The sequence below is a fragment of the Phalacrocorax carbo genome, chromosome 2 (genome assembly GCF_963921805.1).
Source record: "Phalacrocorax carbo chromosome 2, bPhaCar2.1, whole genome shotgun sequence".
In the NCBI taxonomy this organism is placed as follows: domain Eukaryota; kingdom Metazoa; phylum Chordata; class Aves; order Suliformes; family Phalacrocoracidae; genus Phalacrocorax; species Phalacrocorax carbo.
This window is the reverse complement of record NC_087514.1, coordinates 91,179,122-91,202,035: the sequence shown is the minus strand read 5'-3', so window position 1 is coordinate 91,202,035 and position 22,914 is coordinate 91,179,122. Positions and strand designations below refer to the sequence as shown.

Here is a 22,914-nt window from a genome sequence, read left to right as displayed (position 1 = left end):
TTTTTAAGAAACTTTAAGAATATTATTTTCAATAAATTATGACACTGAACTGAATGCAAATACATATCTAGAACACATCATAATAGTATGGAAAATACAAAATTATCTTCCATTTTATCTTCAATGACTGATTTTTGCAAGGTGGTTTTGTTTTTTTTTTTTTTTGTTTTAACACTTCAGAATTTTTTTACCACATTTTTAATCCAGAGATTGAAAGTTTAAATTTTGTGAAGCATCAAGGAAAAAAAAGCAATTATACCCTTTATTCACCCAAAGCATCAGTTATTAACATTACAGCCAGATTAACAGCTTTTAATAAAAGCTTCTACTGTATTTAAGATCTAGACAATTCCAAGGTATATTCTTTACCCCAGTTCCACAAAGGAAGCTTTCAGGCTATCAAGAGGAGCATGGGACAGTGAAAGCATGGTCATTACATCTTCTAAGAATCCAACTAACAGCTTGCGGTCTTCTTCCTGAAAGAAGAGCGTACAATGTGGAATGTAGTAGAAGCATTGCTGTGGCTGTGATGACCTACAGCTGTGAAAGAGACACTATGAGAACAAACTACATTTAGCCTTTAACAATCTCATGAACTTCAAAAATGTGGTTTAAGAACAAGAACCTTTCAAAGTAAGCACAAGAAGGACTGTATTTCATCCACTAAGCACATACTCGTGCATAAATTATCCAAACTGTTTTACTAAAGAAATTTTTAAGAAGAGTACTTAAGCACTTTCATGACTCCTGACAGTTTGTGATTGTTCACAGTCCACTAAATATGTGTGAGACGATGAAGTACGTACTTTTTCCTGTAAGCTGCGTGTATGCCAGTCCATAACAACTGGTTACTGGAGGATCAGGTAGTATTATTTATGGAGTGTTTATTTTAGTACTAGGTAACGCTACAATTTTAAGACTCCAACTATGACCAAAATGGTGATTTACCTGCTCATCTCTTTCAGTAAATTTTGCAAAATTATTTTTGCTGGGGTCACAATTAAAAGGCCAAGAACCAATTTATGGCATAACATTAGTATTTTTGATAGAGGTACACAGCAGCTGTCAATGTCTGAGAGTTAGCAGTGGTAAAGGTGCCAGAAGTAGTTTTAAGATGTCCTAAATTCAGGTTTTAACACTGATGAATATCATCTCAATGCAGCAGACAACCTGACTAGAAAACTTTGCCTTCAAATGTGTTTACAGCCGCTCACTTACCTACCTAACTTCAAAGCACAAGAACACTAAGTTTTCAAAGAAAACAGTAAGGTTTTTCTGGTAGAATATATTTTACATATTATTATACATTTAACAATGAAACAGAAGAACCAAACCCACCTGAATATAACATGTAAGGACCCCTGTTGCATAGATGGGAACTGTGGCTTTTGTTAGCACTCCATTACCTGCTGTGGAATCTAGTGAAACACAGTGAAGAATTTAGGTTTTACATATAAATAAATAAAAATATATAAATATATACATATATGTGAATGTGTAATATATACACTATGTATTTTATATATATGGAAGTCTTGTATATGTGTACTGTATTATATATATTCACCTTTTTATATACACACAAAGACCTTTACACACACATATATATGTGCACATATACATGCACACACGCTAAAATAATGCTCAAGTGGTATTTGGATTTGAGATTTTGTTTGTACTCCACACACACACGCTCTCAATCTACAATTCCAGTGTTCCATTCAGATTAAGATTAGATATTCAAAATTTAATAAAGATGACAAATTTGAGAACTGCAGTATGAAAATTTTATGAGAATAAGAGATAGATTTTTTTTCCAGTTGCAGTTAGGATCAATTTTTATTCATTTGAGTACAAAGCTACTTACCTATGTTTTCCTCAGACAGTCTTAAGATTTCCTGGAACTGTGGTTTTACCTATACAAAAGATGATGAATCCCATGTAAGAAAACCTGTCACCAGTGTGAATTAACTTCGGAAAAAAATTAAGAATTAAAAAAAACCCAAACAAAAACCCAACAAAATACAACAGAAAGGACATTTTGAAGGTACAGAAAGAAAAAAAACCCACCTTTAAAAAGCACAGGCAGCTTTTATGAAAATTGAAAGTATGATATAAGAGAGGAGAAATTTCTACTGAGTACCCACACTGAGGTAGCAGTATTTACCACTCCTGATACCAGAAGTTGAAGTCTCTGGGCAATACGCTTGCCTGGGATTTAAGGATTATGGTTTTACCAAGCTATATGTTATTAAAAAAAATGTTTTTGTTTTATATCTTTGCTGTCCCTGAAGTGCTGTCTTCCAAACTATAGCTGTGATAATCAGTATCACAGCAATTTTATTACAGAAGGGGCTTTCAAAGACTAGTTTTCAAAGACTAGTTTTAATCTTCCTTCTGCAGACAGCACATAACACTAACCCTGTTTTGTAATTTTATCTTTAGGTAAGCGTCTTATGTTTTATACTTTCTGTTTAAAATATTCTTGAATTCTCTTCAGAAGTTATTTTGTTGAGAAAAATTAAGTATTTCCTTGAAAAGAATGTTTAGATATCATCTGTAGAAAAATATTTTGGGCAGGGAAAGCATTAATTTTAAATTTCCAATCAAGTACAGGCTGGAATACTTATGTTGACCGCAAATACTGAACAGTATGATATTCTGAAGAAAGAAAATTGCGCAATCATTAGAATTAGGATGATCTCTCCCACTCTATTCCACTCACAAAGCAAACATGAATAACACAGTTTAAAAAAATCCTTCCGTGTTGGGCAAGATAAGGCGGCCATTCCAAAATGGTTAAAAACAGAAATCAAAAGGATGCAAACAGAGGTTTAAAAATAGCAGGTTTAAATGTACTTATGGAAAAGCATCCGTGTGACACACAAATATAAATAGTCACATAAAGCATGGGTATTCAGACACACTGTAAATACAGAGAATATGTATTATCAAGGTACTCTTTTTGTAGAATATTTAAGGTAATGGCTTACCTTAGTGTTCGTAAAAATTTTCCCGAATGTCCTACAAAGTCTCCAGAAAAATCTAGAGAACTCATGGACACAGGCAGTTGATGCTACATTTATCTTGCCAACTATTTCTATAAGCTGCGGTAGCCTAAAAAAAAAAGAACAGGAAACAAAGGGATATTAAACACTACTCTGATCTTTTGCTTCTCTCCAGTTGTATCTGTATAGAGCTACTGTTTGTATTAATAAATATACATATACACACACAGCCCTACTGGTTCTAATAAATTTATCTACATGTTCTGTAAAATCCCTGACCCTTGAAGAAAGCAAGGGATTAAGCACCAGAAAAGTCTGACCTTTGTTTTCAAACATCTGTTACTGCAGAACAGTGTATTTCATTAGATATTCAGAACACAATCTTCACTTCAATAGAGGTTTGACTATACCAGTGCGAAGATGAAACAAACAATTTTTTGAGCATGTTGTTACCTACATGTTCTGCTATAGTTGTTTTCTGAATAAAATCAAAGTCAATCCAGTATGAAAATTAAAATGCCTAAAAAAATTTCAATCTTTTCCTCTCCAATAATTCTTAAATACAATCATACTTACAATTCCTATGTTTAGTAATTACTAAACAAAATCATGTTTAAGAAGTATTAATTTTGACATATTTTAAAATTAGTTATCATAAGATACAAATTAACTCACAGCTGGTTGACTACCCATAGCAAAGTCTCCCAGCCTGTGGTACCCTCGTGTTCTAGCTGATACTCGTACAGTTGCAACAACACTGCTAATTGCTCACGGCTTCCAATGATGACGGCCACATCCTGAAGAGGCGATACGGGTCGGGGAAATCTAGTGACTGTAACAGCAGAGAACAAGCGATCATGAACAAAAAGAAGATTAAAATACCTTGGAGGTGATGTCAGTAAAGATAGCTAAGACAGTCTGAAACTCTTTAGTGTCTTCATGTAAGGTTATCAAATTGCTTTTTAAAAATCAAGGAGTTAAATCAATCGCCAAAGAGATTGCATAACCCTCAGTTAAAAAGAGAAAAACATTGGTGTATGGAGATTATGGAATCATTATCACCAGCATGGCTTCACCAAGGACAAACCTTGCCTGACCAACCTAGTGGCCTTCTATGATGAAGTGACTATATCAGTGGACAAGGGAAGAGCTATGGGTATCATCTGTCTGGACTTCTGTAAGGCCTCTGATACAGTCCCACCACAACATCCTTCTCTCTAAACTGGGGAGATATGGATTTGATAGGTGGACCATTTGGTGGATAAGGAACTGGTTGGATGGTTGCATCCAGAAGGTAGTGGTCAACTACTCAATATCCAGATGGATATTGGTGACAAGTGGTGTCCCTCAGGGGTCTGTGTTGGGACCAGTACTGTTTAATACCTTCATCAATGACCAACAGTGGGATCATGTCCACCCTCAGCAAGTTTGCAGATGACACCAAGCTGAGTGATGCAGTTGACACACCTGAGGGATGGGATGACTTCCATAGGGACCTGGACAAGCTAAAGAAATGGTCCCATGTGACCCTCATGAGGTTCAACAAGGCCAAGTGCAGGGTCCTATACCTGGGCTGGGGCAACCCCCAATATCAATACAGGCTGGGGAATAAAGGGCTTGAGACCAGCCCTGCCAAGAAGGAGTTGGGGGTACTAGTGGAAAAAAAAAATGCACATGAGCCAGCAATGTATGCTCACAGCCCAGAAAGCCAACAATATCCTGGGCTGCATCAAAAGAAGGGTGGCCAGCAGGTCGAGGAAGGTGATTCCTCTACTCCACTCTCATGAGACTCCACCTGGAGTACTGCATCCAGCTCTGGAGCCCTCAGCACAAGACAGACACAGACCTGATGGAGCGGGTCCAGAGGAGGGCCACAAACATGATGTGAGGGCTGGAGCACCTCTCCTACAAGGGCAGGCTGAGAGAGTTGGGGCTGTTCAGAAGAAAAGGCTGTGGGGAGACCTTATTGTTGCTTTCTAGTACTTAAAGGGGGACTACAGGAAAGACAGGGGCAACCTCTTTAGCAAGGCCTGTTGTGACAGGTCAAGGGGTGATGGTTTTGAACTAAAGAATGGTAGATTTAGACTGAATATATGGAAGATATTTTTCACAGTGAAGGTGGTGAAACACCGAAACAAGTTGCCCAGAGAGCTTGTAGATGCCCCATCTCTAGAAACATTCAAGGTCAGATTGGACGGAGCTCTGAGCAACCTGATCTAGTTGAAAGTGTCCCTGCTCATTGCAGGGGGGTTGGACTAGACCCAAATGATTCTATGATCCCAAAAAACACACTGCAGATTTACGGTAGAGTGACTTGCATGCAAGGTTTCCTGACTTCTACAGCTAAACTTTAATCATCTAATTGCTCCAACCTTTATATATGAAGTAGTTTTTTACATGCCTCACTCCCTCCCCCAACTCCTTAATTATTTGAATTATCAGAAGAGAATAATTTATATGTAAAAAGAAAACCCCCAAAAAAGTTCTAGACTATTAAAATATCTAGGGATTGAAAACCTGCTACACCAACATTGCTTTTAATATTTCAATTCACGTCAAGCATACTTAAAATTATTCAACAATGAAGCTAAGCAACAAGAACATCATCTTTCCTGTTGCAAAACGCAACAAAGCAAACTTGTAGTTCCTGTAATACTACTGGATTAGTGCAAAGTACATGAGATTTTTTCATATACTTTTGTGGAGGAAGAAGCTGTCAGACCAGGTTGAAGCCTGAAATTTTTTAATTCCTTAATTAAGTAGTAGCCATTCAGAAGAAAAGTGCTCATCTTCAAAGGACGTAAGTCAGCTAAGCTAGGATTTACTGTGGCATGTTTGACATTTTCACACTAATATCATAGAGTAACGTACCCCTAGCTACTTTTCAAAATCATCTTTAAGTTTGTTACCCTTTCTTTGCATCTTCACACACAGTGCTATTGTCTGCATGTGGCAGGTATTGTCAATGATATCTCTAAAAAAAAAATTTGTAACAGGAGAAAACATTCTACAGGCTGCGATTGTTGATCTGAGTATAACTTCAGTATGACGCCATTCAGTCTGCTGAAGTATTACAAATGTACATAACAGATGGTAAAGCTCCTGCACTAGGCTGCATTTTTCCCAAATCATAAAACCTTTTATTTTTAAGAGTTAACTGAAACTGAGGCCAGCCTTCTCAAGCTATTACTGGCTATCAGTTGAAATAAATTATTCAGAAACCTTTAGGAAGTCCAATTAAAGATTGCTTTGCTTTCTCAACAGCTTCTTAAAAGAAGTAGGGAGAAATAATGAGAGATGAAATAAAAAAATTTTGGGGTGATAACCAGGTCTCTCAAGCATGAAAATGGGTGGAAAAAAGAAGCATTACTTAAGGTATTCTAAGGGAGACCAATATGAAAAAACATTTAAGAGGCAAATCAGAAGGTAAAACTGTCCCACCCCCCCAATTTACATCAGTATTTCAAAGTATTTCGTTGCAAAGTATACAACAAAGTATTTCATTTCAAGACTCTCACTGATTACATAAAGCTATGTGACTGGGCATGAAGAAGCCATTTTCCTTGTAACACTGCTAAGTAAATACAAGGGAAAAATTCCAAAAGGACACCATTTAGTTCTCCTTTATTCTACTGGCTATCATTTTGTAAATATTCACAACTTACATATTTCTTCTGCGTCAATAAACTGATATTTGTAGTTAGGTAAATATCTGATAAGGGTTTGTGTCAGACTGATTTCTTTCACAGGAATGAAGTAGGAGCTTCAGGGGTCTTGGGGACATAAACTTAAATCATTATTGTACAGACAGTGTGCTATTAGAATCTGAAGTTTAAACATACATTCTGCAACTTATGTTTATGTAGTAACCTTAAATACACACAAATCCCAAGAGCATTTGGACTATGGACTACTTCCTGGAATTCTTCCGTCACAGTTAATAGTGATTTGAGATTTGTCACTGCATTACACTTGAGGTTGTAAAAATTCCACATATCGGAAATTAATCATTTACCTTCTATTTGTGGTACTTCTCCCTGAAGTTTAGCCTTGCTTGTGAAAGGTGCATTCTGTAGCACAAGTGCAAACAGTGAAGGAATCAATGACTGCAGAGCAGACAGATACATGTGAAGCTTATGTTCATCCAAGCCATGTTCTCCTTCCTGAAACAAACAGGACGTTTACTTCAAGTTTTTGGTTTGGATGATTTATTGCTTAGGCATGTATACCCTGGCAAGAGATCAACACATCTGTGATGAACTTCTACACAGAAACACTAATTATACAGTAATTCATCCTAACCACAAGCTTTGTGTCACCATCCTGGCACCGTTAAGTCACTTCTACTCAAAGATTCAAGCAACATAGCCTTTGGAATTTAGTCGTTCATGCTGATGAACATACAGATATTCTGAAAGAACATTTTTGAGCACGTTTTGGAAACATGAATCCTTGGTCTCAGAGACCAATGCATCTAAAATCTGAATAAACTAGTCCGTTATACTCTGAAAACAAGCATCTTGGTTAAGTGTCTTAGATAGTTATGAGATACTCTATCTTCCAAAACCTCCCAGCTATCTACCAAATCAAGTGTTCAGACAAACTGGCTCAAAATTGCAAAGAACCTAAATCATTCAATTCTACTTTTTTTCTTTAATAAATATTGCACTTTATTAAAAACTACACTACATGACACTTAAAGACACGTTAAATACAGGGCAAATGCACTCAGAGTAACACATATCATATGGTCACAGCCCTAAAGCAAGCATTTTCTGAACTGCACTTTGATTATTGGGCTATAAAGCAAAACTTTGTTAAAGAAGGATATGTTTGGTTTTGGGAGTTTTGGTGTTTTTTTTTTTTTTCCTTCTTCCAAAGGACAAGTAAAAGTTAGAGTTACAACAAGAATCTCCAGAAAATTTTTCTGCCATAGAACATTAAGCAGCAATTATTTACATTTTTATATTTTTTTTAAAAGCCTGCATATGGAATAGATACAAACAAAATTCTCCAGTGTAGAAACAGCTGAACACATACCCTGAGCAGTTTTTCAATTTTATTAAGCAGTGTAGGTATAAGATGGAACTGTAAATTTCCCAGTTCTGTTGTCCAGGCAGCGTAAGCAGGTAAAAATACCTGATGCGTTGCACTAACTACACGTTCTGAAGGGTCTCCTAAAGCTGAAAGCAGCAGTTCAAAGCCCTGGTAAAAGAAAATAAAGAATGTAATTATTTTCCTAAAATTTATGCTAAAACTTTCCCCCACAGAAAATGCACACTATAAAAAGATAATAATCTATTTCAAAATTTTTTCACTAAAAAATAAAACAAGGTAGTACATGGAAGCCTCTCAACAGATATTCCTACAACTACAAAGGTAAACAGTAGGTAGTTCAATGATCTGGCTAGTATTTCTCTACAGTTAAGCTATCAAAATCAATACAAACACATTTTAACACACTGCCTTCAAAAACTCAGTATTATAAGTTCTTCATTTTCACTTATCTGAAACATTATTAGGCAGTATTAAGTTGAACTGCAAGTATCTTTTTTTGTAGTAGACAAATATCTGTTAGCAAGTGATATCAAATTGGCTAATAGTATCAGGTGGGTATTGAAGAGGTATGTCCTTGAAGGCAAATTATGAATTATTAGGGAAGCTTCTGTATAAGGCTTACACCTGAGGTTCTAATGATACTTTTAAGTATATGTTTTCTGTTTGGTCTTGGTGATACAATAAAATCAACATCCATAAACACCCTCAAAATTTTTAAAAGTATCTGGAAAGTTTTAATAAAAATACCTGAAATTATGCATCCTCCTATTCATGAAATAACGATAGAAGACATTTTATACATACAGAATCCAAAACAAATTATACCTGTTGATATTTGTCTGGATCATCAATATATCCCATAATGATGCCAAGGCTTTTGATCACAGCTTCTCGTACCAGATCTGCCTTATCTTCCATTAACATTTGCTGCAGCATGGAAAGTACTAACGAACTACGAATTTCTTTCTGTTTGTAAACAAGAAGCATACTTGTTAAATCCAATGAAAGAAGAAATGTGGGTTTATACAGATTTTAATAAGTAATTTGCACTTCTGTTAGTGCTCCGTAACAAAATCCCTTCCTCCAACAACAAATTCCCTTTATGAATATTACACATTCAGTTTCACAACAGAAGACGAAGGAATATAAGATGTCAGTAGCCTCATTAGAGAGCCTTTTGTCCTACTAAGCACAGAACTCAGGTCCTTTAATTCATATGGAACCAGAAATAACTAACAGCAAGAAAAACCTACAGACTTAAAACAATCTTTAATCACTGCATTGCTAAATTGGAGAGGTGGGCTTTTAATTTGGGTTATTTTCCTCTTTCTCTGAAGCTTCAAATTCTAGTTTGTCACTGACTTAATTCTGCTGCTTCTTCTGACTGGCAGCACTCTTCATGTAACATTCCACAGTGAAGAACTCTATTATTGGGTGCCAATTATTTTTTCAGATGTTATTTCCTTAATTGGTCCTAATTATCTTTACTTCATCTTCACCGAACCAAAGATGATTTTTTCAGAACATAAAATGTCTTTAAAAATCGTGTAACTAGATTGACTTGAATTCCTTTATAAGAAGTTATCCCCTCCTTAATGTGATTTATTGAATCTCCCATGCGTTATATGAAGTAGAAGATAATGTGACTATCTATGCATAAAAAGCACGCTTGGGAATATTTACAATAATAAGGACATTTACATTTTGCAACAGGTTTTCACCTTGCTTTCACTAGCCAAGTATTTAGAGTCAGTATTAATACTTACTGGAAGGTAAGGTGCTAGAGCTCCACAGGATTCTGCTACCAGTAGCCGTCTCTCTGGGTATTTGTGGTTAATCTGGTAAAGAGAAACAGAACATCTATTTGCTTTGCTTTAACCAGTATTCAAAATGTGGTTAGAATGAACTGCAATGCAGGGATACGTCTGCACCTCTTAGATAAACATTGACTGTGCCTGTAGAAGTTCCATATGGGTACTAAGCAACCTCAAATTCTTGCACTGAGGCATAAAGACAAGGCAGATACAGTCTTCTTTAGTTGCCCTGTAAAATAGAGCTTACAGTAAGAGAAGAATCTGAGAAGCATGTATGTATATGCAGTAAAAAGAAAGGTGGAAAGCAGCATATGGGCTGCTATACTCTTAAGGGTACAAATAACTTCTGAGCTGGCATGTCATGAAATATCTCATTTTGTGTAGCCCTTCAGGAACACTGCTCCTCTAAGAACTACACAAGTGCCCTCTAGTGCTCTAAGCCAACCAGTGTAGCGTAGCTGCCTAGGTCTTGCTGAGCAATCGGGGTCAAAAGAAGACACATGTACTAAGCCAAAAAGTATTTGCACGCTATTGAAGCTCTGCTCTCAAGTCCAGCATAAACATGTCACGTCTCTAAAATGTGACTCAAAACAGCTCCCTATTCCCAAGAACCTCTTGATCCTGCGCTACCTCCGCTTTCCACTCAAAAGGCTGTTCAAAAATTCTGCCTTACAAATTAAATATTAACACTTTGGAACCAAGTTTGCATCTGGTAGAATCAGCTTTAATGGCCAGTGTAATGGTTGTACAAGGAAACATGTGGTATGTTTCAATATATTTTGTGGATAAAACATTTTAGGGTAAAATAGTGAGAGGAAAATGTGAATAGTTTGATCCTGTCAGATAGAATAGGATACACATGTGGTGTGACTGTTTCTTTCTTGCTAAGCAATACATAGCCTTGTTAAGACAACCATCTTACCACAGAAAAGACCAAGGTACTCACTGACTTCTTCATCTTCGTCTTTACTGGGAAGACTTGCCTTCATTAGTTTGAGGTCCCTAAAAGCCATGCGGAAGTCTGGAGCAAGGAAGACTTACCTTTGATAGAGAACTATCAGGTTAGGAAATATTTAAGCAAACTGGGCATACGCTGATCTGTGGGCCCTAATGGGGTTGCAACCCATGAGTGCTGAGGGAGCTGGCTGATGTCACTGCAAGACCACTCTTCACAATCAACAAAAAAGCTGTGCCAATGAGGGAGGTTCCTGAGCACTGGAAGAAAGCAAATGTGACTCCTATCTTCAGGAAGGGCCAGAGGATCCAGTGAAACACAGGCCAGGCTGCCTCATTTCACTTCCTAGAAAGGCGTTGGAGCAATTAATCCTGGAAAGCATTTCCAAACATATGAGGGACAAAAAGGCGGTTGGGAATAATCAGCATGTATTTATATAGGAAAAACCATGCATGACCAACCTGATAGCTTTCCAAGATGTCTGGCTTAGTGAACAAGGGGAGAGCTGTGAATATGGTTTATCTTGACTTCAACAAGACTTTTGATACTGTTTCCATAACATCCTCATTCACAAACTGATGAAGTCTGGGCTAGGTAAGGACAGTAAGGTGGATAAAAAACTAGCTGAACTAATCACAAACTCAAAGAGTTACAGCTGGAGGCCAGTCCCCAGTGATGCACCCCTCAAGGGTTGATTCTGGGGCCAACAACAATAATGTGTAACATATTCATTAATAACCTGGATGACAAGACAGAATGTACCTCAACAGGTATGCAGATAAACTAGAAGGAGCAATTGATATACCCAGATGGGTGTACTGCCATTCAGGGGTACCTCAACAGGCTGGAGAAACAGGCAGACAGTACCCTCACTAAGTTCAAGAAAGGGAAGTGCAAAGTCCTGGCCTTGAGAGAAATAATTCCCATGCACCAGGACAGACTGGGGACCAGCTGGCCAGAAAGCAGCTTAGCAGAGGACCTGGAGGGCCTGACAGACACCAAGCATAGCCAGCAGTGCACTCCTTGCAGCAAGGAATATCAATGGTATCCTGGACAGCACTAGGATAAGCATCACCAGCAGGTAAGGAAAGTAATTTTCCCTTTTCACTCCACACAGGTGAGACCGCATCTGGAGTGCTGTGTACAGTTCTGAGTTTCCCAGCTAAGAGAGACAAAGATATATTGGACTAAGTCCAGTGGAGAGACATGATTAAGAGATAGGAATATCTGATACATGGGCAGAGGCTGAGAGCTGGGATTGTTTTGTCTTGAGAAGAGAGCGCTCAGGAGCAATCTTATCCATGTATATAAATATCTGTACCTATCCACAGAGAGATAAAGAACACAGAGGTTCTTTATCCCAATAAAGAATACCCCAGAAAGAATCCCGATAAAAGGACAAGAGGAAATCAAATGCAGGAAATTGTTTTATTGGGAGGATGGCCAAAACTTGGAATACATTGCCCAGAGATGTTATGGATGTCCTTGGACATATTCAAAACCAGACTGGACTTGGTCCTGAGCAACCTGCTCTAGTTGACTCTGAAGCAGGAGACTTGGACTACAAGATGTTCAAAGGTCCCTTCCAACCTCAGCCATTCTGTGATTCTCTCAATTCTTCTGGCTTAGGAGAAACTACAGATGAAGACATAGTAATAAATCAACCTTGGACAACTTCTTACCTCGACTTTATTTCCACAGCACACTGAACAATGGTACCTGACTGCTGATGTAGTATTATGTCTTCAACTTCCTCACTGTTCTGATCTGAAATCACCAAAAACTCTCTCATGAACAATGTGTGGCAAAGATAATTTGGAAGAGACTCAAATGAAAAAAATCATGAGCCTCAGGACTAAACTGAAGTGTCAAGCATGGGAGAATATTCTTTGAGTGTGTCTGTCATTATTTTGCATTCATTCATCAGCAGGGCACCTGTAATAGTTTTTGGAAGCATGGAGATTTCATAGACGAGAAGCATTACAAGCACACGATAGGCTACTTTAATACCTATAGTATCTTTGACTTATGTGCCATTTTTCCAAAAGTTAATTCCCAACTGGTAACAGACATACACTTTGCCTTCTGGAGCTCTGCCTACCCGATAGAAACAGCAAAGACTAGTTTCAACTGGTTGAGATGGACTGGCAAGGCAATATAAATATCACCCCGATATTGCAAAGACATACTGACACACTGGAGGAAGAGAGACTCAAATTTCTGCAAGGTTTGTGTTCAGGAAAGATTATTAGCCCCTGGAAACTTAAACATAACTGTAAAATGTGTATTACCATTTCTTTTCCCTTTGTCTTTAATAAGCAGTAATAAAATTTTGGAAACCAATTAACTGGTTGCTAGTTCTGAGGGAACTTTCAGCGTTCACAAAGACTGGATCTAAACTCAGATGAGCCAGCTACCAAATTCTAGCTGTGAAGAGCAGGTAGAAAGATCACAAAGACTAGCCTGATAACTGAGCTCCAGAACATGTGGATGAAAATGCTGAATCTTCTCAGGGTCCGGTCCTTTGCATCTGTAAATAGGTTTTGGTTGGAGACCAACTGCATGAATTCTTTCATGATTAAAGCACCTACCAAGAAAAGGTAGGAAATCATGTGTATTTTTGAGTTCTTTCTACAAACTCAGTCTTGTGACTATGAGATTCACCTAGTATTTTGCTGGAGAAGATGATGACCTGGTTTCAGTACTGCAAACCAAGTCTGGCAAACTGCATTTAATAAATGCACGATGACATATGGCTTGGCAGCCTGATATGCTGTACTGTTGCAGTTGGACTTGTTTCTCTTTTGCATCAGCAATTAGCAAGAAACTGATATGATGAAGATGTGCTCCTACTGAGGTGCAACTTTTTTTTAAAAACACTGTTTAAATTTCGTGACAGGGACTAAGAAAACAAAATGTAGTTTATTTTGTGTTCAACTACTACTGCCATGAGTCCTTAATTTATGCAACAGATACATCAGTCATAAGCACAAATTCAGCATATAATACATACTTCAGCTTCTACTGTCAGAAAGCATTAAGACTATTGAAGCTTGGACTTTATTGTGAAACACAGATGGCTGCATTATGCAAGAAACAGCAGGCAGTTATCAGACCAGAAAGATTGAGCCATCAAAGCAAGCATTACCCCTGTGTCATGGCTTCGCTATTCACTGTCTTTTTGGCAATGATGAACTCCCTTTTCTTCATTATGGTAGGAAAATAGCACGCATTTTCACCTGAACTCATGTTCTGTTTCTATACCTCAGATGAAACAGTAAGAGCATTTCAGTTTGGTTATTCAGTTTTTTGTATTAATTTAGAATATCTGTGGAAAAGGTCACTGTGATTCTAGAAATGACATGTAAACATCAGGCTGATCTTACAGGTGTAAAATCACACCCATCTACAGGGGACTTATTTCTGACTACTTTGACCTTTGATTTTGTTTAAGAATTTAAACTAGCTGAAGTGCAGACGCTGCTCCAGGGACTCAATACAATATAAAAATCAGTGAATGAATTATTTGAATGAAGATGGATTTCCAACAGTCTGGAAGTTACAGTACAAATTTAAAAGGCACCTACCTGGCAACAGGTTAGGCAACAACACTGATGATGAACATGTGCATATCTACATTTCAATACAATAAACATATGCACGTATGTGCAGGTAACTAGAATTTTCAGATAACCTCTGACAAATTCTCTGCTTCTGAGTTATTTTTAATGTTATATCAAAGTACAAATAAGGACGACAAAGGACATATAAATATCTTTCTGAAAAATACTCAGAACTGCCATCCATTGAAAAACAAACCCAAAAAATCTCCCCCTCAAACAAATAAAACTCAACGTTTATGAATTCTTAACTATCTTTCCAGCATAAAGCACAAAATAATCAGTTACCTGTTCCCAACACTGTGGTAAAAGCTCAGCTTCTACACGTGTTGGTCCAACGTGTCGGGCAAATGCCACACACCCGGTCAGTATCATCTGTCTGAAAACATAAATTTAAACCTTTAATCTGTTTATAAAGTTAAAGAATATATTCTTATACGTTACAGAAGTTTGGGAAAGCAGATACTGCCAGACAACAGGTAATTGTTCACAGTCAGAGTTTCACACCATACATACTGACATAAAGGCTAAATCTTAAGTTGAAAGCTGCTATTGTCCCTGCTCATTGCAGGCAGGGACTGGACCTTTAAAAGTTGCTTCCAACCCAAACTATTCTATGATTCTGTCTTGTTTTCTATTTCATATACCTTTTCCAGAAGCTTGCAGATCCCAAACTCCATGAGCCATAACCTGAGAAACTGATTTGGGAATCTCTGATTTCTTAATGTCTGAGATTAGGAATCTCTGACTGAATCTCTATTTAATTCTTATTAGTGAACACTATGATTCATCAGGCAGTAAAAGGATCTAAATTACTTCATACTATCATTATCTCAGTCATGAACAAGTACTGCTTTTATTTAGAGGCATTTGAGATTTAATGAACTTTTTTCAAAACAAGTAACTTGGTTCTTTTATGACATGGTTTTGCAACATTCTAACATGCAAGTTCCTCTCATCTCTCCCAAAATACTGGACTCTACTCTTGTCAGAAATCTTCTAAAGCCCAGTATTAAAGGGAGGCAATTAATCAACCAGTAGTATCTATGATCACCTGAGTAATTTGTATTTATTTTCTTGCCTTTTTTTCTTAACTTCCCTCAAAGTTTGCAAGAAATCACTGGTGTTCCACCAATTTCATAGGCACAGAGTTAAAATTTCAATAAAATTGTACTTAAAAGTTAGTGTCGCAAATGACAGTTGTTTAATGAGCGTTTATCTTGCTAGGACTTTTTACTTCTATTTCTCCTGTTAATAGGATTGGAATGATACCAACTTTGCATGCAATTCACCAGTTCTATTTACTTCTAGTGCCTACCTCAACACTTAAAACAGTTTCAAATAACTCATGGACATGAGACTTATTTTAGCACCTCCACAGTGAGATTAGGACACTACTGAGAATTTATTCATTATTACTTTGGGGAAACCAAGCTAAGTTCATTTTAGTGTCATGTCTAAACTCCTAAATATTTACTGCCGCTAATAGTATGCCCTTAAGGTTGAAAGGCTGAGATTCTGCTGGTGACTTCTTAAACAGTTATACAATATACTCCATCAAAAAAAGACTCATTCACTTTCAGAATCTTTTCAAGGAGAAATGGTATATTAAAAAGATTTTTTTTCCCCCACCATCCTTTAGGCCAACAATCAGAGCAAGCTCTTTGGTTTTGTGTTGTGGACCACATACAGAGACCTAGACCTTTGATCAAGGTAAAAAGGTTGGAGGAAAACAAAAATGCAATGATTAGATAAGACTCAAGAAATGAACAGCTGATATGTGAAAGCAATACGGAGACAAAAGCCTGTGGTAATTCCGAGTTCTCAATAAACAAAATAATTATTCAAATGCCTGTCTTTGGTCCTACATGCTGAACTGGGCAACAGAATACACTTTTCTAAGATATTAAAAAAGCAAATAGCAGAATAGAGTAATCATTGAAATCCTCTGCATTAGAAATGGAGAAAACCAGGAGAGAGAGTGTGTATATATATAAATTTTTTTTTAAAATCAAACCTTCTCAAAGAAGTTCCATGAAATCTCAAAATTAACTCCAATTTCCTTTTGCCTTGCCTATAAAGTAGGGAACTTCAAGACATTGCAAAACTATTAAAAATGTTTTAAGTATTTTACTGCAACCATCTTAAAAGTATATGACATTAGTTGGTATTTCAGGGGAAGGCAAGGCTGTAAGGATCTCAACAACAGGTCCTCGAAACAAAACCGTTAACACTGAGCTGTTCAGAACTGCAATCTAGGCTGGATATGGGAAAAACTTCTTTGTACTTGTTGTTGTAACAATGTCTTTTGTTAACAACATGCTGGGAATGCCTTCCTCAAAGAACTTTCTCCAGGTTATGCACTTGTATTTACTTAAGTAGGAGCATAAAGCCAATCAGCGTGATTCAGCAAAGCACTAGTTTGCTTCATCGGTACATAAACCAAAGTGAAATAAAGAATCAGACTAGAGGAGCATGGCAGAAGTTAGAGTAGAACAGGCATAATGTAACACTACTAAACTCTTTCTAGAGGTTTTAGAAAGTAACTGCATGCACCGGTAAGCAATTCAATCTTATATTACACAGTTCAGGGTTCTTCTGTCACTCCTAAAGGTTATATTAAAAACTTACTTATTAGAGTTTTACCTAATATTTCAGCAAGTTATGTGTGTTCTGAAGAGGTGGTATCATTCGACTGATAAAGTCATACCAGATACACTAAACTTAACGTATTTTAGCTTCTTTTCATGAAGAGTGCTGCTTCTGGGTGCATTACTTGGAAATCTTCAAGAGTTAACATTTTGAACTGTTTTAACCTTTTCTTAAAAGACCCCAACATTAATCTGACTTCTTCATGGCTCCTTAACTTCCAAAACCAACATAATTGTCCAAGAAGTTTAAGTAAAGCTAATACATATTTGTTCTTTTGCAGAAGATAATTTGATAGACATTTTGAAAAGTTGAATAGTACATTAATGAGCAGAGCATTGAGGATAAAAGTTGCCTTTTTAAATATAATGTTAGTATACAAGACTATGGCATGCACTAAAAAGCCTCTTGCATGGGCAAGAAGTATAATAAAGACTTTTCGCATATTGCTAACATCCTTTACAAGGTCAAATATTTAAAGTAAAATATTTATTTTAATGGGTTGACTATTAGAAATGCAATGTCACATTTCAGTCTCTTGCATTTAACAAATTAAAAAAAGCAAACTTTTTATGAACTGCTACTTTAATTTATAATGTAGGCCCATACAGTATAGCAGAAGGTAAACAAATAACATGAGATAATTGATACCATTGTTCTGGTCACTAAACCTGAATGTCTTTGCTTACTTCATACCACACTAGACTATTAAATTATTATTTAAACTTATTTAGATAAAAACCAAGCATGCATAATACACTTCCACACAAATATAAAAGAATAAATAACTGACTGAAATTCTGAATAAGTATTTTCTATCTAACATGTTTTCAGAATCTCTTTTATTTGATGGGCTTTTACTTATTCTTCTGGCAGGTGTCACAGCACCTTTAAAACAGATTATGATTTTTATGTGTGTGAATGTGTATTATGTATATACATGTTTTGTCCTGGAGGTTATGGCAGATTATTCTTCCAAAATTTCTAATGAAAATGACTTATTTTTAGATATAAATCTCTAATTCACAACAAAGAATGAACAACTTCAAGGAAAAAGCAGCTTGGATTTTCTTCTTTCTTAGCTGCCAGAAAAGACACACCTAACTACAGCTAAACAGGCATATGAAAAATCTACTTGATAGGCCACAAATCCTGTGACAAATTAACTCTAAGAGACTACAAGCAAGATGTAACTTCCTTCCCCCCTCAACCACAGAATAATTTTAGCTTCTCAAACTGCATGAGACATTCAAAAGACTTTAGATATCAGTGGACATTTCAGAAGCAGATTTCTAATGAATCTGAAGTAGAACAAGGACTGCATCTTTTTATAATGTCAATCTGCATTGTGCCACTTTGCTACAAGTTGCTTTTATTTATTTATGCATTTTTGTCTCCAAAGCCACCTCTTTCAATTGTACCTCATCCCTAAATTTTACCATGGGAACAATTCAGAAACATACCTGAACACTTCCATTTCAGAGAATCTTCAAAAGAAATGTTTTCCACTGATTTCATAAAGCCTGCCTATTTTGTCTGAAGACAGAATGAAGCAACAATAGACACAGATGTTTTACAAAACACCTCTAATGAAAACTATGGAAGAGCTACAGCTCAAATACGAAAAATCCTTCCAGTTACAGAAGGAAACATATCAGCTAGGGCACTGTCTTTCAACCTTAAGGACATTCTTATCAAGACTGGTACAAAGTCAGTCAAATTTCATGAGTCCTAAGGAAGAACTAAATTTATGAAACAAAAAAGTATATTTTGTTTCAAAGTCTTAACCAAAATAAAACAAAGCTCTTAACACTTGTTAGAGCAAAATCACTGCTTCAAGCTTCTGAATTTTTTATTGCTACCATAGTACTGAACCATAAATAGGCAGAGTACTATTTTCTCATGCTATTTTCCCCAGCTGAACATGGTAGTTAATTTACAAACATAGAGACCACTAAGATACACTATGACAGAGGTTTAAAAAAAGCTGTTTGTATTTCTATATCAACCATTGCTAAGTATTATGATCTTAAAGCTAATTTTAACAAAGCGTTTCAGTCCATCTTTAAACAAAAATGGAACTGAAATGCTACACTGCAGCTTACCAAGCACATTCTTACATTTCAGTAACTAGAAAGTACAGGTCATGGAAATGGAAAGTCCCGAAGTCCACATAAATTTGTCAACACTATACCAGCAAAATATCAGCCTAAGTGAAGCTTGGTTAAAATCATCCAACAATATCCAGTTTCTATTAGTTCTGCGTCTTTGACAAAGAAAAAAAGCTCGTTCTTGTCCCGCAACACACAAACGCAAACACACCTTTGCTCATCATCTGGTCGTTTGATCAAATTGAACAGTATGTGTAGAAGCTGATCTCTCTCTTTGGGTTCAGGATGGAGGCAGGCTGTACACAGTATGAGTGGGATCAATTCCTAAAAGGTTGTGGGTAGGGGAAAACCAAACAAAGTAAAAACGCTTTGGGCATGTATTCATAATGGCAAAAGAAACTAAGAAGACAAATCTAGCCACATAACATCAAAACAGTTATAGAAGATGTTTTAGAGTCTTGAGCTCTTATTTAAGTGACCTGAAAAAAGGATTATTTTCCTGCTAGGAAAGATCAGGGGAGAACCAGCACATAAAACAAAAACCTCTACAAAGATTACCATTAACTTGTGCAGGTCACCTGCAACCAAAATTAGAGGACGATCATGGTTTAAATTGTCTTCACTATCTCCTGAACTGAAGCAAGCCCCACAGACATCTATGGAACAAAGCTCCTACAGAAAAAGCTATTTCTGATGCCATGGAGTTAAAGATTAAAATTTCCAATTAAGCATGCACACAGTTTTGTGCACCAAGTTTGAATAAGCACTGAGAAACAGACATTGGTAAAGGTGACTGCAGACAGATATACTCTATTTTGTGTTGACTAAGAACTATATGATTCTTTTTAAAGGTTTGTTTGGGTTTGTTTTTCAATAAAAGAAGCAATATCTGAAGCTGAATTTTCTTTTTAGAGCAATTCAATTCCCTTAAGGACCAAACTACCAAGAAAATATTGTGTAAAACATTAACTGAAAGAAAATATAAGGCTGTTCACAACAGTGAAGACCTCCTCCTTTCTAAATATGCCTTCAAAGCTCATGGTATTCATTCCCAGAAGAACCAAATGTTTCTAAAACATGGACTGGAAGTCCCTTTCCTTGACCTTTACTCCAACTGAATTTGGAAACCATGCAATTTCTAGGTGATTTATTATCTTATGGGCCGAAATACCACACTCAGAGGTCGGGGGAAAAGAACAAGACAAACCTAGGTGTCTGCGGAGAATACAAGAGCAAGTAATCTGGAGGCTTCCTCTCCCACCTGCTGCATATTTCTGAGCCACTTTCAGCAGAGAAGCTTTTTGTGAATTAATAAGCTGTGACAAGCAAGCAGATGACAGTGGGAAACACTTCTGGAGATACTAAGAAAGATTATACAAAACCTGGAAAAAACCTATAGTTACTGTAGCAACTTTGCAGGGAGGTGCCAATTTCTTCTTGCAGACATTCAAAGTGACCTATTCATGATGTTCTTGAGAGTAAGCCTATTAAACAAGGTGGATGTGTGGAAACCACATTAAAGATACTCTCACTGCTCAATTTGTATTTTCCTAAACAGCAAGTGCTATGTCAATTTTAAGCACAGAACAATACTCTTTTAGAGCATTGCCTAAGCTAGTCAACTCCTAATCAGCTTTTGTTTTCATTTTACAAGAATACTATTCAGTATGCTATTCCCCCCACCCCCAAAGATGACAGAGACACATCCTAAAATGTATTTTAACATTCTGGAAGACATTTTGGCAATATTTAACTCAATTATGATGCAGATTAGGGAATTTATGACGAGACAGAGGAATGAGTGTGGGAATATCCTACCCACCGCTTAAAAAAACCTGAAAGTACAGGAGAAATGAGAAAACTTTGAAAAACTCGGACATTTCTGTTTCTCAATATTTTAAAGTCAACCAGTTTTCAGGTTTGTTTCTAAATAAGTGCAGCACAATGCAAAATAATGTGCATTGAAAAAAACCTGTATTAAAGAAACTGCAAATTACATTGCATGAAGAGCTAAATAACTTCAGGTGAAAGCTCCTTTCCCCTCTAGAACTTGCATGTTAGATTTTATTTTTTTGTACACTTAACATTAAGGTTTTGCCTATTTAAAGCTCCGAGAAGGCAGAGGGCTTAACCTGTTGGTTTGGGGCTTGGTTTTTTTTTTCCTCATGGAAGCATCTTCTCTCCTGCACACAGTTTTAATTAAAAAAGATATGAAAAACTATTATAAAAATATTGAAAAATCCTGCCACTCTACCACTACTTAGACATTAAGCTAAGATCTTTTAAAGAGGAAATCAGATTGCAACTTGTAGACACAAAACATAACTACTAATTTCACCATAAAGAATATAGGTCATGGAAGAACCTTTAAATCAAAAAGCCCTGTGTTACTTTACTGAGATCTAACTTTCTGAATTCTACCAACTGCTCTTGCAATTATTCTTAAGTACTCCTTATAAAGAATTTTTTAAAAAAAGAATTTACCCAATGAAATAGGACTTGCATATTTTTAATGATCTGAGGTTTTTGTTTTATCTTTTGAAACCATCACGCTGACTTCACTTTCCTAGTACATTTGAGTGCTTACTCAAAAATCTCAACTGCTCACTCAGATCAACGGCTATATTTCAAAATAGTGCCATGAGATTTTTTTTTAATAGCTTATTTTCAAATTTAAGGAAGTTTACAAAGCTGTCTTTTTCCAGCTGAGTCTGTACAAAAGGAAAACACCTCCGAATATTCACCTAGATAATACTACCTTGTGTGTGAAAGGCTAATGAGTAACCTAACACCATCAACATGGGGGGCAGATACAAGGCTGGTTCTTTACCTTGCAGAAAGCTGGTTATTATAGCTGATGGAATTAGCTGTATTTTCTTGTCCATTGGTCACATTCTTTCATGCATACTATGGGAGAAGAGAGAGTTCTCTGCATCGCTGCATCAGTGCTTCTACAGTTCCTTCTATTAAGGGGAGTGGAGAAACAGTGATAAGTCTTGAACAGTGTTTTATGTGCTCCCTATATTCTTAATGGACAGGAAGGTAAAACTGGAGGCAAAAGGGACTTTCTGGGGGACAAGAAGAACAAAACTGCTCTCATAGATGGACAAAACAGGCCAAGTGAAGTCTCCCAAAGACTTAAAAGGGGACAGATTCTTCAAGATATTCAGGATGATTAAGAACAAAAAACAACCTAGGAGCAGGTTCAAGCTCACTACTTCCTGTTGCTAAGAGCCATGCCTTAGATGTAGCCTTGTTTAATAAATCTCAGATTTTTCATTCTTAAAACAGCAGAGAAGTGCTGTAGAAAGTGGTAGTTTTCCAATCAGACACAATAACATTAGCATTTGGCCATTTAAATTCAAGAGGAAAGTTTATAACCTTGTTATGGAGGCTGTGTATGTTATTAATAATCAAGGAGAGGACTTCCAGTGCTATTTGAAACACACTGCCTTCCTTGGGAAGGAATACCAGTGGTGCTGACAGTCATAAAGCAAGAACAAAAACTATCAAAAAAAACAACCAACAAAACCAAACCAAAACACAAAAAAACAACAAAACAATCTCCCCCCACATCCCAAAAAAACCCCACACCGCCAATAACCCTCCCTCTATTTAATTTGGGATCATTCCTAAACGTCCTGTTCATCCCCATGTCCCTCTTCTCCCTTTTGCCTCTAACCTAGGAAAACTGATTGA

General features: G+C 36.6%; 1 protein-coding gene across 6 annotated transcripts in view; it reads right to left on the bottom strand.

Annotated features, from left to right (window-relative positions):
- Window positions 1–22,914, bottom strand: part of RELCH (RAB11 binding and LisH domain, coiled-coil and HEAT repeat containing) — an 87,649-nt gene that overhangs the window by 25,072 nt on the left and 39,663 nt on the right. For 4 of the 6 annotated variants that reach the window (XM_064443447.1, XM_064443446.1, XM_064443444.1 and 1 more), the window contains exons 11-21: window positions 19,427–19,539; window positions 14,744–14,834; window positions 9,833–9,904; window positions 8,892–9,032; window positions 8,049–8,213; window positions 7,024–7,171; window positions 3,684–3,840; window positions 2,994–3,117; window positions 1,868–1,916; window positions 1,339–1,418; window positions 370–476 (exon numbers count right to left, since the gene is read on the bottom strand). In XM_064443447.1, coding sequence (XP_064299517.1) covers window positions 370–476; window positions 1,339–1,418; window positions 1,868–1,916; window positions 2,994–3,117; window positions 3,684–3,840; window positions 7,024–7,171; window positions 8,049–8,213; window positions 8,892–9,032; window positions 9,833–9,904; window positions 14,744–14,834; window positions 19,427–19,539 — 1,247 coding nt within the window. Of the gene's footprint in view, window positions 1–369; window positions 477–1,338; window positions 1,419–1,867; window positions 1,917–2,993; window positions 3,118–3,683; window positions 3,841–7,023; window positions 7,172–8,048; window positions 8,214–8,891; window positions 9,033–9,832; window positions 9,905–14,743; window positions 14,835–19,426; window positions 19,540–22,045; window positions 22,177–22,914 lie in introns of those variants that run through there. The other 2 variants (XM_064443448.1, XM_064443449.1) reach the window with 2 other exon arrangements.